The sequence below is a fragment of the Heloderma suspectum genome, chromosome 11 (genome assembly GCF_057233095.1).
Source record: "Heloderma suspectum isolate Gila_16-S chromosome 11, 16-S_ref, whole genome shotgun sequence".
Classification (NCBI taxonomy): domain Eukaryota; kingdom Metazoa; phylum Chordata; class Lepidosauria; order Squamata; family Helodermatidae; genus Heloderma; species Heloderma suspectum.
Window position 1 is genome coordinate 22907966 of NC_139468.1, and position 15151 is coordinate 22923116.

At 45.3% G+C, this 15151-nt stretch overlaps 1 protein-coding gene across 12 annotated transcripts in view; it reads left to right on the plus strand.

Annotated features, from left to right (window-relative positions):
- LOC146337138 (uncharacterized) overlaps positions 1 to 15151 on the plus strand; it is a 60961-nt gene that overhangs the window by 18729 nt on the left and 27081 nt on the right. For 4 of the 12 annotated variants that reach the window (XM_084817182.1, XM_084817175.1, XM_084817184.1 and 1 more), the window contains one exon: positions 10844 to 10907. The exons of 2 other annotated variants lie outside the window; for them this stretch is intronic. In XM_084817182.1, the coding sequence (XP_084673308.1) occupies positions 10844 to 10907 (64 nt within the window). Of the gene's footprint in view, positions 1 to 10144; positions 10185 to 10843; positions 10908 to 15151 lie in introns of all 12 variants that reach the window. 6 more of the 12 variants (XM_084817177.1, XM_084817179.1, XM_084817181.1 and 3 more) reach the window with 3 other exon arrangements.

Consider the following 15151-nt stretch of genomic DNA (forward strand, 5'->3'; position numbering starts at 1 on the left):
TCAGACACCACAATAACCCACATTTCAACAACAACCCACACTCAACCACTGAATGTGGATTAGCGTGTTGTGCGAACCCAGGGCTTCTTCACATGGAGCTTTTATCCCGCTATTGAGATTGCTCACTCATGGAAGTTTGCAGGTCCTTTTCATGATAACGTCAACCTCCAGGGCACACCCAGAGGTATTTCCTGGTTATTCCATCCTCACAAGATCTGGAAATAATGAAGTATCTATTTAAGTTGGGATGTTGTGCTATTAAAACAGCCACTAGATGGCGCTGTTTCATTGAGTTCTATGGAACCTTGGAAATTAAAAGCTTCCCCTCTCACATGGTCACTGCTGTAAACATGGAAAGGCCCCACAGCAGGAGGACTGCGGGGAGGGGGGGTTAATGTAAAGGCAGCCCCAGTCAAAGTGAGGACTGCAGCTAAACTCACAGGGAATAGGGAAGCCAGTCAGTAATTCTTTACTGGAGACCCAGGGCTCATTGGTTGAGAGCCATAACACTAAGCAGGTCTAAAACTACTTGAAAGGCACAATCCTATTCATGTTTAGACAGAAAGAAGTTCTACAACTCCCAGCAATTTCCATTCTGGGAACTCTAGGACTTATTTCTGTCTAAATATGCATAGGATTGCACCCTAAATATTGTAGTGTCAACCTGTTCCTATTCTTTCCTCATTTGGTGATTATTGCTATCGGCTCAGGGCTGTAACATTTGCTGTGGCAGCCTATGAAAATGATGCATACTGGAGCCTAGAATCATAATGTATTATTATTGAATTAGTACATTTAAAAGCACAGTGTATAACCCTTGCTATTGCTTTGGGTTCCAGCCTCTTGCCCTGTTTCTCTCTAAAAAGTTTCTCCCTGTACAACCCCAAATGAACACTTTGGTTTTTACCCTCATTTACATCGGCTCCATACTGGACATTTCCCCATAGAGGAAAGCTTTGTGAATGGGTTCTGCACACATGAGTTTGCTTCACTATTATGTTCCCCAGAAAATGGGGGGGGGGGCATGGCAGATGGTTCTGAGAATTTCAAAGGTTACACTGGAGAACACACACACAAAGCTGTTAACAAATCCACCCAAGGTAATTATTTTAAACACCCGTAAAACGAAGTACACACAAGAGGAATCTTGTTCAATTATTAACTACAAAATACAGATCATGCATCACGGGTAGCAACACACGCAGCCATTTATTGAATGAAACATTAAATAGAATGGGGGGGGGTTACCTTTGCTGAGGTATAATGTACCTTTATCAGGTGCATAGAAGGAAAATATAAATCCTCCAGGTGTAGTTTCTTCAGTCATGGCAGCACTGCTGTAGGAAAGGACATGCTTGGCAAAATCCTGCACATGTTAATGACTTAGTATTGGATGTAGAAAGGACTAATTAGGTTGTTGGGAAAAGTTCAGTATATGATTTGGAGGAGAGCTTCTTAGGATAAGTTATCTGTTCTTTTAAATAGATAGAGGTCTAAGACATACAGTTGGAAAACAAGGCATAGCCATTCTGGAGGATGGAAGCTCTAGAGCCAAAATTAAAGGCAGAAGAGGTATGGTAAAACAGATATTTTATAAGAAGAATAACTTTACACCTGGAAAAGGAATTTATAAAAACAGCCATAATATGGCATACAGCACAGGCAGGCAGAAGGTTGATTGGGATCTACCATAAGATCTTTGGATAATCTGCAGTACATCAGCAAACATGTCTGTCTGTCTCTCTCTCATAACAAAACAAATGCTTCCCCCTTCTAAATTAATCTATTAGAATCTCTGGGCAGTATCCAAGTCGACGCTGCTGCTAACATAAATTATATTGTGCTAGCGTAAGCAACCTCTAGCACAATGCCAGTGGTATTCACCGGTGCAGATGGATTTTCCAGGGTTATTGTTGTTAATCTTGTACTCAGAAGGGTTAACAAAGAATAACAATGGCTGATTTAATCTGGGAGAGGCCTACAAGAGCCCCTAGAAGACCCCAGACTTGTAACCAGCTTTATATTCCAGACTCTTGACCCATGGGCGAGAAGACCATGAAGTTTGATTCTATACTAAATTATGTTATTTCACTAACTGAGACTCTGAGATTTTTCAGGACTGTCTTTGAAGAAGGGTGGGGGGGAATGCAGCTGTCTTTACAAGCGGCTTCACAGAGCTTGCTCAAGGCCATGATATGCTGGCAGAGTGTCTAAGTGAGATGAACAGCAGAACTGAGCATGCTCAGATACCTACTGAGAAGAGGAAAAGTACTGTTCTGATCTCGTGGTGTACACCTGCCGATAAGAGAATGTCCCTACTCGATGCTAGTTGGGTGGGGAAGTGTAGCCCTGAGCATGAGTGGCAACTAGGAGGAGGTGTTTGGGCGGATATGACCAAAAATGGCCAAAGATGACCGGGAGTTCAAAGAAGATACAATTGTAAAGATTACAACAAGATACCTTGCCTGAAAGACTTTGTACGCTCTACAGCACTATATACATGCCAAGTACTATTATTAGAAGAGGTGATCATGTATGATAGGACATATCCCTATTTTTCCCCTTATTCTGTCTTGATGTTTGATAAGAGCATAAGAAGAGCCCTGCTGGATCAGACCAAGGGTCCATCAAGCCCAGCATTCTGTTCACATAGTGGCCAACCAGCTGCCTGTGGGAAGCCCACAAAGAAGACATGATAATTGCTAGCCAGTATGAATACTTCCTTATAGACTTATGTTATTTCCGTAAAATATTTGTAGAACTCTTTTCGATCATAATAGTTCTCAAATATACGGCCTTATATATTTTCCTGGGAACCTTTATTATCATAGGTTGTTGAGAGAGAGAGAGAGAGAGAGAGAGAGAGAAAGCGAGCGCGCGTTATCAATTTGGACAAGTCGCACCACTCTGGCATTAATATTTACTTCCTGCTGGAATGGCAGTGTTTGTGTGTGTAATAGGTGTTGCTAGCCAACATCCCTGGGCCTGGTGCTTTTTAAATGGCTTAGGTAGAAAATACCCAGTAAGAGGAGGCCCAGCAAAGACATTAGAATATGCCACTCTTCACTACTGTTGGTTTTCTCTTTAAAGCGCACTTGTTGCTTTAGAACTAGCTGGGGAACACTGATAGCAGTTATGGAAATAATTCATTGATTCTGGCAGCTGATGGTTCTTGGACTGTGCCCAGTAAAGCTTTCACATTAAATAAATGCAGACTTCTGCCCCACCTTGTCACTCTTAGACAGTTTGATTCATATTCCGACTGGAGACTGCTAATATGCCCGCACTGTCTTGTTGTAGGGACTATGCACATAAGAGCCAGCAAAAATATTGTTTGCAAAAAGCATTTAAAAGGCAGAGGGATTTACGAGGGATGGGGGCACATCTGGCAAAGGTTTGGAAGAGCAAGGGGTGCCGCCTTACCTTCTGGATTGTTGATTTCATCTTGGATCAGAATGGGGGATGATTCAGAAAAGGAGAAGCTGGTCTCTTCTATCCAGCAACATATAGTGTGTCCTGCCTCCATGTATGATCCCAGGAGTATTTACTAAAATGACTTGAGCTTCTAGAGAGCATAGGGTGGCCATGTGTCCTACTTTATAGAGGACAGTCCTCTTCCTGAAGGTGTCCTCTATTTGAATGGCTATCCAGTCAGTCCAGTTTAAAGGACTTTAAGAAGCCGGGAGAGCAGGAGCCTTGACGTTGTCCATCACTTGGACAGCAGACTGAGCAGCGAGCACACAGGCCACCTTCACAGGGAGCTTTTATCCTGCTGTTGAGATTGGTTACTCACAGAAGTTTGCGGGTCCTTTAGATGATGTCGTCAACCTCCAGGGCATCTCCTACACTAAATGACCTTTATTTCATTTTATAAAAGTTCAGAGATAAAAAGCTATCAAATTACAGCGCTTGAGTTCCTTCATGAAAAGAGGAAAACCTACAACAAGAAGAGCTAGACCACATTGCCATCTAGAGGCTGTATAATGAAACATATGGAAGACTTGGATAAGGGAGAAAAGTGGGGGAAGGAAATGTGTGCAAAATGACAGAGTCCGTCATGATCCTGCATTTAAAATGGAAGGAGAAAGTCCCGTTTTAAATGTGGGATTTTAGGCTGGTGTAGAGATGCTCCTGGTCATAATCTTTCCAACTGTGGGGAGTTGGATTGTATTTTCATTAATAGTCATTATTTATAAATTTGCAGTTGTCCCTATAAACGAGCATTTGCAAGTTGTATGCAAATCTGTCCTCTTTTTTGGTGATGTGGAAGTAGCCAACCTATCCAGAGTTGATCAACTCTGGTCCATCTTTCTCTGTTCTGGAACTATTGTTTGAAACAATTGTAAGGCTACACCTGTTTCATAAGGACATGTGTATCACTTGATAGCTCTAACATCAAACGGTGGCATATGAGTGAAAGAACTCACAGACAGAATGTTGATATCAGCTCACATCACCCCAAACAAAATGCTTCCTTCATGGATTCAGTTCAGAAATTCAGCTGCCACTCATAGGAGCGTAGGAACCTGCCTTCTACCAAGTCAGTAGCTCAGTACTGAATCATGACATATATACAATCACCCTTCCAGGGCTTTTCTACACAAGGCATTTATCATGCACTCGTCATTCCCTACTCACGTTGTTTACAGTTAGAAAACATCATGACCCTCCAGCTTCACTCCTGTATCTAACCAGCACGATTGGCAGGGTTTTTTAGAGCAGGGAAAATATGGCATTTAATTGTGAAAGTGAAAGAAAGCATGATTTCCTGTTATGTATTTGCTCTATTCCACTTTACCACAGTGCCACCTAGAGGTTATATAGCAGAAAAGGAGGAAAGGAAATGCTCTACATGTAGTGCTCGGATTTCAATTCTGCAATGAAAGCAAAAGTAGATATAGTGGATTAATCAGAGCCCTGTGGGTGGACAGAAGTTGAAAGCACTTTTGTGGTTTGGATACCCACTTTTGCAACACAATTATAACACTTCCCCAAGACCAGCAAGAATGTAGCGGTGTATTTGGAATATGTGCCTGACAGTACAACACATGAGTAAGTTATTTTCCTTGTGATATAACAACATTTACCACTGAGATAAGGCTGGCCTCCTCTCTGTAGTGCCTTTTCAGCCTTAAAACATAACTTGCAACAAGGATAATTTGGTTTCCCTTAGGATCAGACGTGTTGTGCTGGGAGCAGTTCCGTATATTTAAACACAGAACTACCCCCCAGTTATGTAGAAAGAGGGAGATGAGGGTCCCATTTTAGCAGCAAAAGGGGTGGGCAGGTGAGTGGCACCGAGCCCTTCCAACACCTTTTCCAAAGCACCTGTTGCTCAGCAGAGCCCAGCTCTGAAATGTGAGCTTAGGTGAAGAGAAACAGCTAAGCTCACATGGGGATAGAGGCTGGAAGGGGAGAAGACAGTTCTGCATCATGATGGATGAGCATTCTCGCATTCAGGTGGTCAAGAGAACATCCCTGTCAGTAGCACAATATTTCGTGTGCTGCGTGACTACTTCGTACAGTTTATTTTTATTTATTTAAAATATTTCTTGGCCGCATTTTAGGGCAGAAGCCCTCCCAAGGCGACTTACAGCAATAAAATACATGAAAACAGTTAGAATATTAAAAGTGATAAAAACATAAAAACAATAAAAACAATAACAAAAGCCAACAGTCACACCAGCAACAATGTTAACAGCAGTACCAGCAAAAATAGCAGTCATATCAAGAGAAGGCCAAGGTAAAATAGTATGTTTTCAAAGCCTTCTTAAAAGTCTGCAGTGATGGAGCATGATGGACCTCCGATGGCAGCTTGTTCCAAAGGTGTGAGGCCACTGCAGAGAAGACCCTCTCACATGTGGTCACCCACCTGACTGCTCTCATGGGTGGGCAAATGAGAAGGGCCTCTCTTTCTGATCTTAAAGTGTGGGCAGGCAGATATGGGTGTAGGCGGTCCTTCAAGTAACTTGGTCCCACACCATTTAAGGCTGTAAAGGTCAAAACCAGCACTTTGAATTGGACTTGGAAACGCATCAGTAACTAGTGCAGCTGGTGCAGTATAGGTGTTATGTGATCAAATCACCTCACCCCCACCAGTACTCAGGCAGCCGCATTCTGCACATGCTGGAGTTTCTGAACCGTCTTCAAAGGCAGCCCCACATATAACACATTACAGTAGTCCAGCCTGGACATGACTAGTGCGTGGATAACTGAGGCAAGGTCCAGCCTCTCCAGATAGGGCTGCAGTTGGTGTATCACCCTAAGCTGGTACAAAGCATCCTGGACACCACAGCCACCTGGGCTTCGCCAGTTAGCTCAGAGTCCAGGAGGACTCCCAGACTGCGCACTTGGTCTTTCAGGGGGAGTGCAAGCCCCTCTAAGACCAGATGTAAACCTCCATCCAAAGTAGTTGGTTTCCCAACCCACAGTACCTCCGTCTTGTCTGGATTAAGTTTCAGCTTGTTCACCCTCATCCATCCCGAATCAGCCTCCAGACCAGGGTTCAAGAGTTCCACAGCCTCCCTGGGATGTGCGGATGGAAACGAGAGGTAGAGCTGAGTATCATCCACATACTGGTGACATTTCAGCCCAAACCTCCTGATGACTTCCCCCAGTGGTTTCATGCAGATGTTAAAAAGCATGGGGGACAAGACAGAACCTTGCAGCACCCCAGAGGCTAATGGCCATGGAGTGGACCCGAAGTCCCCCAGCACCACCTTCTGAGACCACTCCTCCAGAAAGGACCAGAACCACTTTACAACTCAGTGAGGTTGGGGTGACCGAGGGACACACTTGTAAAGTGTGTGACAGCATCCTTTCAAATTATTGTGGGTAATTTTGCAAATGTTTAGAGGGAAAGTTTAGATAACAGACAAGAACACTTTCTTCTGATGCAAGATGTCACCATTAGGCAGGCAAATAGATCTATTACTACATTATAGTCTAGTATTTGCTGTTTTTGCTACTGTGTTCTCCACCTTGCGGAGTCCTCTGGAGTGGGGAAAAATGAGAGAGAGAGAGAGAGAGAGATGAGTATTATTATCAATCCCCCAGAGAGCATCTGGCTTTGAAAAGACTGCATTAGGTGCCTGATAGCCACAGTGTCGCAAAGGCATTAAGAACTGTGGGAGAAATTATTGACACAGTGAGTTGGCAATTTTCAATGTATCACCATCCCACCACATTCTTACAGCTCAGCAGTATATATGTGATGGGCTATTGGGACACAGTAATAGACAGCAAGAAGATAACTGTGCAGGGTGGTTTTTTTAAAATCAGGTACAAAATGGTGGGGGATATAAGTTATAAGACATGCTACGGCAGAACCATGACCCCATAGTGAGGGCTTTGGTAATGGGAAGGGAACCGTGTGTGTGTGTGTGTAAAAGAAATTCAATCTGTATTTTAAAATGTAACCTGCTCCAGAGGATATGATGATCAAAAAGTAGGATGTAAATCATCATCCTCACCCTTTCTAATAGTATTTTCCTTGTTTAGTGTATTTTGTCCCACCTTTCCTCCAAGGAGTGGGTGTGGTGTGTATGGTTCTTCCACTTCCCCACTTTATCCTCACAGCAACCCTGTGAAGTAGGTCATGCTGAGAGACCAGGGTGACCAGCCCAGGGTCCCTCAGTGATTTTGCATCATTTAGAAGCCAAATAGAAGACCTTTATTGTTAAAAGAAAACTGATAATATTGGTCTTGCATTTCCGTGACATGGCCAAGCATCTAAACTCCATTTTGGGAGGCAGCAAAGGCTGCAAAGCAGCCAGTCTTATTGGTCAGGCATGCGTGTGGCACTTCCTTTGTTCAGTCCTATCATATGCAGGAAGTTTGTATGTTCTGCCTGTCTACCTGCCCTCCTGGGATTCCCAATTTGAAAGCTAATAATAAATTTGCTATGGTACGTGCTGTCATTCTTGCCCAGCTATAATTGCCCTGAGACTGGGTTCACACAATGTGCTAACCCACACTCAGTGGTTGAGTGTAGGTTGTTGTTGAGCCGTGGGTTGGTTGTTGCAGCATGGGTTAGTGTTTTGTCTGAACCCAGGACATTTTCTGCAGGATGGTTTGTTAACCATGCAGTGAGGCTTATTGCTCTTGAAAAAGCCACCTTGAGAACCCATGGTTTGTTGCTGGGATGTTCAGGGTCCTCAGGAAGACCCCTGAGTCTTCCTTCTCACTACCATTGCCGGCAGTTGCTCCTGCTACTCTTTCTCATCATGGCCGCCTCTTGCTTGCTTGACAGGCAGAGAGCCAGTTGGGCCAGAGCAAGAGGCCGGAGAACAAGCAAGTTGCAATGGTGAAGAGGAGGAGCAACTCCAGGGGGGCTCTTGCCCGTGGACAGCTGGGGTGTGGGTCCTTGGCAGGTGCCCAACCATGTTTACCCTTAATGCCAGTAGTATCTAGATTTTGACAAAGTAGTTCCTGAAAATCTTGCAAAAATTCCCTGAAGTCTCTATTAATGTGTGAATATAGAGATCTGACCCACAGCCTGTCAGAGCAGTTTATCAGGTCAAATCTATTCAACTAGCTTAAGAGTTGAGAGCATTTGCTCCACCCAGTTCATAAGGGAAAGAAAACCACCACCCCGGCACCAAATGGCCAATCCCTGTGCTGTGATTGTGCAATTAATTCTCCTATATAAGGTGTGTTTTTCCTGTAACAGCCCTGGGTTTCCACAGCAGGGTAAAATCCAGGGTTGTGTAACTCCTTGAACATGAAGGAAATGAGACGAGTGTTTTCAGGAAGGGAGCAACAGCTTTAGAGGTTCCTAGTCTGGCATTCATATTATGTTTAAAAATAGGACAGATTTTTCCACCTATCTTCCTTGAGGTGGCTTACAAACACGTTTTAAAACAATGAAAACATACAAATAAATCATCACAACACAAAGCCTCCTTGAGTGCCATTTTGGTAGAAAGGCATAGTAAAAAACAGAGAGAGCGCGCGCGAGAGAGAGAGAAAATACAGCAAGAAATTAAATAAGAACGTATAAAGCCAGACAAACCTAGTGTTTTGTCTGTGCAAAGTGAAGAGAGATGACGTTGTCGCTAGGCCCAGGGATAGGAAACCTGGTGTCCCGCAGACGTTCTGGACTACAACTCTCATGATCCCTCACCATGAACCATACTAGTTGGAGCCGATGGGAGTTTTAGTCCAAAACATCTGGAGGGTACCAGAGGGCCACTTGTGAATAGCCAAAGAAGAGGAAATGCATCACCAATAAAGATGGCACTGATTTGCATAAAATTTGCACATGCTAATTTATATTAAGTGCAAATTTGGAAATAAGTATTGTAATTTAAATAGAAATTTAGTACATCTCACAATAGTGGGGAAAACTGTGATCAGGTGACCTGTGTGCTTTGCTCAGTGTGCTGGCCAGGTGCTGCTGATGGGCTGCTTAAGGCCCAGCTCTTCCTTCTGATGGTTCTTTGTCTTTGTATTGGGCTTAGACTGGACTACCCTTCAAATAGAAGACACCTTCAAAATAGATGACAGTTCTTTGGCAGCCCTTGAAATAGAGGAGTGTCCTCTGTAAAAGAAGACACACGGCCATCCTAAGACTGGGTCTAGCAACATCTCTCTTCCCTTTGCACAGACAAAATAGATTTCTCTAGCTTTATCTGCTCTGTATCTGGCCTGAAATTCTGCAACCCTGTCGTAAGAAGTATGAACATCATTGAGGCTTAGGAAAAGTGCTGACCTGGGGGGAATGAAGGTGCAAATGGAAGTAGCATATTCCAGTAAGGTGAGAGAAAGAACAGAAAAGAGGAGGGATAATTCAGATCGCTCCTGCCCAGGTACAGGAAATCTTAAAAAACAATCCCAACTCCTTCGCGGTTATTTTTAAATGTGGAATATATATAACTTTTAAACAACTTCTTCACAGTTTTGAAAGTTTTGCATAGTATTCCATCAAGCCAATTACAGGAAGAAATAATGTTATTTCTCATTTTATCTTCATGTAGTTAAAATATTAATTTTATGGGTAGTAATTGGGACATGATGCCATGCCCTTTTCCTCTCCTCACCTTTGTATAGCTTGATAGATTTGTGTGTGTGGTTTTAAATATTAATCATGAGTAATATATTATCTGAAAATGTTGAAAATATATTAAAATGAATGTCTCTTCAGGTGTAGGAGACCAAAGGTGAAACCTTAGAATCTCTAGTCCGTAAGTGTATTTCACAATAAAGACTATTTTATGTTCTAATAGGAACCTTACTTGTTGTATTATCCAAAAGAAATTGAAGGTTTCTTTTGCCTTCAACCTCATAACAGATTCAAGATGTCATACTGGTCAATGTTAACTGAACTTTAAAACTTGAAAGAGAAAATGAAAGAGCAAATTATTCCCGATATGTTAGATGTTTTTGTAAAGACTAATGATTACTGGGACATCTAGTGGCTGGCACAGGAAAGACACACTGTGGTTTTAGTTTCCCTTGATTTCACACCTTGTTCTGTAGAACAATTTGACACTCTTACAGTGCAATCCTATGCAGGTCTATACCAGGGCTTGTGTCAAGGGTCGACATGGTTGGGCATGTGCCAAGGGCCCACACCGCAGCAGGGGCCCATTGACAAGAGCCTTCTGAACTTGCCACTCCTCGCTATTGCTACCTGCCTGTCGCTTTCACCCAGACAATGTTAGTGAGGCTAATCCCCTTCCCTACACGTGATCAAGCAGGGCTAGTGTCAAGGGTAGGCATGGCCAGGTGCCTGCCAAGGGCCCACACCCCAGGAAGGGCCCACTGAGAACAGTCCCCTGGACTTGATCCTCCTCTTCACCGTTACAACCTGCTTGCTCACCTGCCTCTCTCTCACTTTCAGGTAGTGGCGAGGAGGAGGAGATGCCCCTGCCTACTTCCTCATTGGGTCTCTCCATGTCAGGCAAGTAAGTGGCAGCAATGATGAGGAAGAGGGTGAGGCGCAGTAGCAGCTGGTTATGACGGTGGTGAGATGCTAAGACCACTGAGGGAGTGGGCTCATGGGGAGTGTCGTGCCCAGGGGACCTCAGAAGCCTGGAGCTGGCACCGCCCAACTGGTACCCAAGGATGTTGGGTTCCGATGGAGAGTGGCCCAGTGGAGGCTGGTGGCTCCAATGTCAGTGGGGCAATGAATCCACTCAGGGTTTTAGTCAGGACCGGTCAGAACTCTAAAGGAGCTATCCACGATTCTGATTGAAACCTGGAGCAGATTCACTGCCCTGCTGACATCAGAGCCGCCAGCCTCCACTGGATTTGCCAGCTGCCTCCCCCCACCCCATCCCCCCACCCCCGGCCAAACATGCAGAGGCCAAGCGATCCTTCTACTTTGTTCAGCGCTGATCTTTAAGACAACAGCCAGTGCCAAAGGCATCATTTTTTTTGGCATGGGGGAATATTCTGCAAAACTGAAGATACACACTCCAGAAAAACTAATGCAAAAACAGCCTAGGCAGGTATTCCCAGCCAAGCGGGATGTTGAATGCTAAGCTGCTGTTGCTCAAATAAAACAATGACTTGAAACTGGCAGAACATCTATCTCCTTGAGTGTGAAGAACTTCCTGGAATTTAGTTCAAAAGAACTCCCATGGAAACACTTGCTTTTGCTAGGATTAGGTGTTCCATTAACTAAATACCAGTTTCTTTGGGACTGGTCCTTTACCCTGCTATCAGCTGAAATAAAAGAAAACAGTCGTGTTGTTGTTTTTTAAAAGGCACCATTTTGGGTGGTCAACCCAGATGGGATCAACTGTTACAAGGAAGAGCAGGGAGAGAATGCCTCTGGATTCTTGCCACTGGCTGCACTACACATTCCAAAGGGTGTACCAAAGCAGCATCCTCTGAGGCAGGGATCATACAGCACACGCCTCAGGTTGCACACTGCTTCAGCCGTGTCCACCCCACCCCACCCCAGGGTGCTTTTGGCACATTAAATGCTGTTGTTGCCTTCCTCTGCTGATCACAGTAGAACATAAGGGAGGAAGCTGTCTTGCACGGAGATTGCCATCCACTCCTGGCCTTGTGTCATCCTGGTATGCCTCCAAACATTCTGTCTTTAGGAAACACTTTCTACATCAACGTGTCTACCGTGTCTACCGAGCTTTGCAGAGCCCTTGGCTCATCCTATGGGGCCTTACTGCATCTATAAGAGGATGTTCCTTTGTCCTCTCCCTTGGCCATCATCACACTCCAGGAAACAAGGCTTCAGGCCAACACTACTTTATTAGTAAAGACTAGCTTCTTTACTAATAATTCCATTTTCTAAATGGAAGCAGTGACAGATTTTACTTTCTTGGGCTCCAAGATCACCACAGACGGTGACTGTAGCCATGAAATTAAAAGACGCTTGCTCCTTGGGAGGAAAGCTCTGGCGAACCTAGACAGCATAGTAAGAAGCAGAGACATCACCTTGCCGACAAAGGTCCGTCTAATCAAAGCTATGGTTTTCCCAGTAGTAATGTATGGCTGTGAGAGCTGGACTATCAGGAAGGCTGAGCGCCGAAGAATTGATGCTTTCGAACTGTGGTGCTGGAGAAGACTCTTACGAGTCCCCTGGACTGCAAGGAGGTCAAATCAGTCCATCCTAAAGGAAATCAACCCTGAGTGCTCATTGGAAGGACAGATAATGAAGCTGAAGCTCCAATATTTTGGCCACCTAATGCGAAGAGAAAACTCTCTGGAAAAGACCCTGATGCTGGGAAAGACTGAAGGCAAAAGGAAAAGGGGACAGCAGAGGATGAGATGGCTAGATAGCATCACGGATGCAATGAATATGAACTTGAGCATGCTCCGGGAGAGAGCGCAGGACAGGAAGGCCTGGCGTGCTATGGTCCATGGGGTCACGAAGAGTCGGACACGACTGAACGACTGAACAACAACAGCTTCTTTACAAATGCAGATTCTAGGAAACTCTGACTGCATAGAACACATCTACGAATTTCAATAGAGGAGCCGAAGTGGAAGTTAAGAGAAGTTGCCAGCGGTCTGGGCATGAACTTCTTGGTCAGACTTGCTTCACAGGGATGCCTTAGGGTGGTTCCCTCCTACGTTGACTTCCATGAGTGGCCAGCCTGGCAGTGCATCTGATCCCTGCCCCTAACTTCTCCCACTTCATTCTGCGATGGACCCAAGTGCCCCTCAAGTCATGCCCCTTGCCCTCCTTCTCTCCCTCCAAAACTTGAGAATTCATGGTGGAGGAATGGGAGAGCCATTCAGGCTGGGCCATCTGTGTTTCAAGGTCTTGGGAAGAAAGTCTTCCTGTATCTGGGCTCACTAGGGAGGATGCCTCCCTCTGTTCTTGCTGTTCCCATTCTGATTCCAAACCTGAGCTGCCAAACATCTCCACACAGATTCATTCCTGACATGCTGCCTAGACTAGGGATGTTGAACCTCATGCCTGTGGGCCAAATCTGGCCTGTCTGGAGTTCTAATCCAGCCCTCCAGATGTTTTGGCCTACAACTCCCATCAGCCCTAGTTGTTATAGCCAATGGTGAGGGATGACAGGAGTTACAGGCCAAAGCATCTGGAGGGCCAGACATTGCTCACCGCTGGCCTACAACAGGGGTACAGGTCCTCAAGCCCAGGGTCCCAATCCAGCCCTCTGAAGGGGACCACCATGCCCCCTTCCTGTGGCTCCAGCCCCTTTCCCTTGAGAATTGGGTGGCTTCGTAGCTTTTGCAGTTGTATTGCTAAAGTGATTTGGTTCTTGAGTTTATCTAATATAAGGCAGCTCAAGGCAGGCAGCTGTCCTAAGGCTTTATTGGCCAACATAAATATTACAAAATAGACCCACTGGGTTTTATCCATGGCATATATGAACACCAGCAATTAATTCAACTGGTCCCAAAGTATGGTGTGTCCCCAGGGCAAAGGCATGATACCTTCTTTCCCTTGGTGGACTGGGTCTTTTGCCAGGTTGTAGTCACAGCACCTCTCTGGCTTCAGCGGTCTGGAATCCCAGAGGCAAGAAGGAGAGAGGCAGCAGTGAAGTCAGCCCCTTTTGGTAGTGGACTCTCATGGCAGGCATCCACTGGCAACCTTCCTCCCTGGTTCCCCAGCTGTCTTTTATAGTCCATTAGCGGGCCTTGCAGCAGTCTGTCCTGTAGGCTTAATCCATCCCTCCTGTGCCAATTGCCTACACTTGTGGGAAATGCAGCGTCACCACCCAGTCCTAGCAGTCTCTGCTTAAAGGGATATTCCCATGGCTGCTCATAGCAAGCGGCCCTAGAGCTTGGCAGCTTCTAGGAGCTGCTGTGTCCAAGCTTTTTCCTCGGGAGCAAAGGCATGAAGGGAAGCTGTGATAGGTCACACCTGACTCCTCGAGGCACAATTCATCTTCTGGCAGGTTCCCAATACAGCAGTCCCCCCCCCCTTCTAAAAAGCTGAACTGCCTCTCCTAAGGCTTTGTGAGGCAGGAAGAGCTTTAAGCTAACAATATGCTGGCATTTTGACCCCGCTCCTTTTGCCTTGGCCCCAGAGAGCTTCTCTGAAATAGAATTCAGCCCATGGGGTGAAAGAGGTTCAATACCCCTGCCCTAGATGTTTGAATATACACCCAGTGCTACCCCACAGGATGGGTCGTGAGCCAAGAGTAGTAGCCATGGCAAACCATCTCTCAGGATTGCTTCTGTGATTCTTCCAGACCTTGCCCTGGTTCTTCCGAGGCTGGGGGAGACCAGCTTTTAAAGAACTACCAGCTCCTCTCCATCAGCCCCTGCAGTATACACTGCACCCCGCTTGTCCATTTAGTCCATGCATTGAAAATTGCAGGGAACTCTGCCGTGCAAATGCTCCCCCCGCCCCCCAATACTTGGAATGTGTAGTGAGGATTTCTCCACTTGCTTAGAACAGACTTTGTCTATTGCATAACTGCATGTCTGCCTTTCTCCAACTCCTGCCTCAGAGTAGATAAGAGGTAGGAAGGATGCATAGGTACCACTTAGAGAGGGGGGAGTGGGGAGGGAAGGGAGTTTGCCTCCTTCCCCTACACTCCATTTTAGTTCAATATACCAAGTGACTATTTTAACTATTTAAGGGCACAATCCTATGCATGTTTAGACCGGGGGGGTGGGGGGTGGGAAGAGGGAAGAGTCCTACATGGTTAGCTGAAGAATGCTGGGAGTTGTAGGTCCTTTTTCGGTCTAAACATGCATA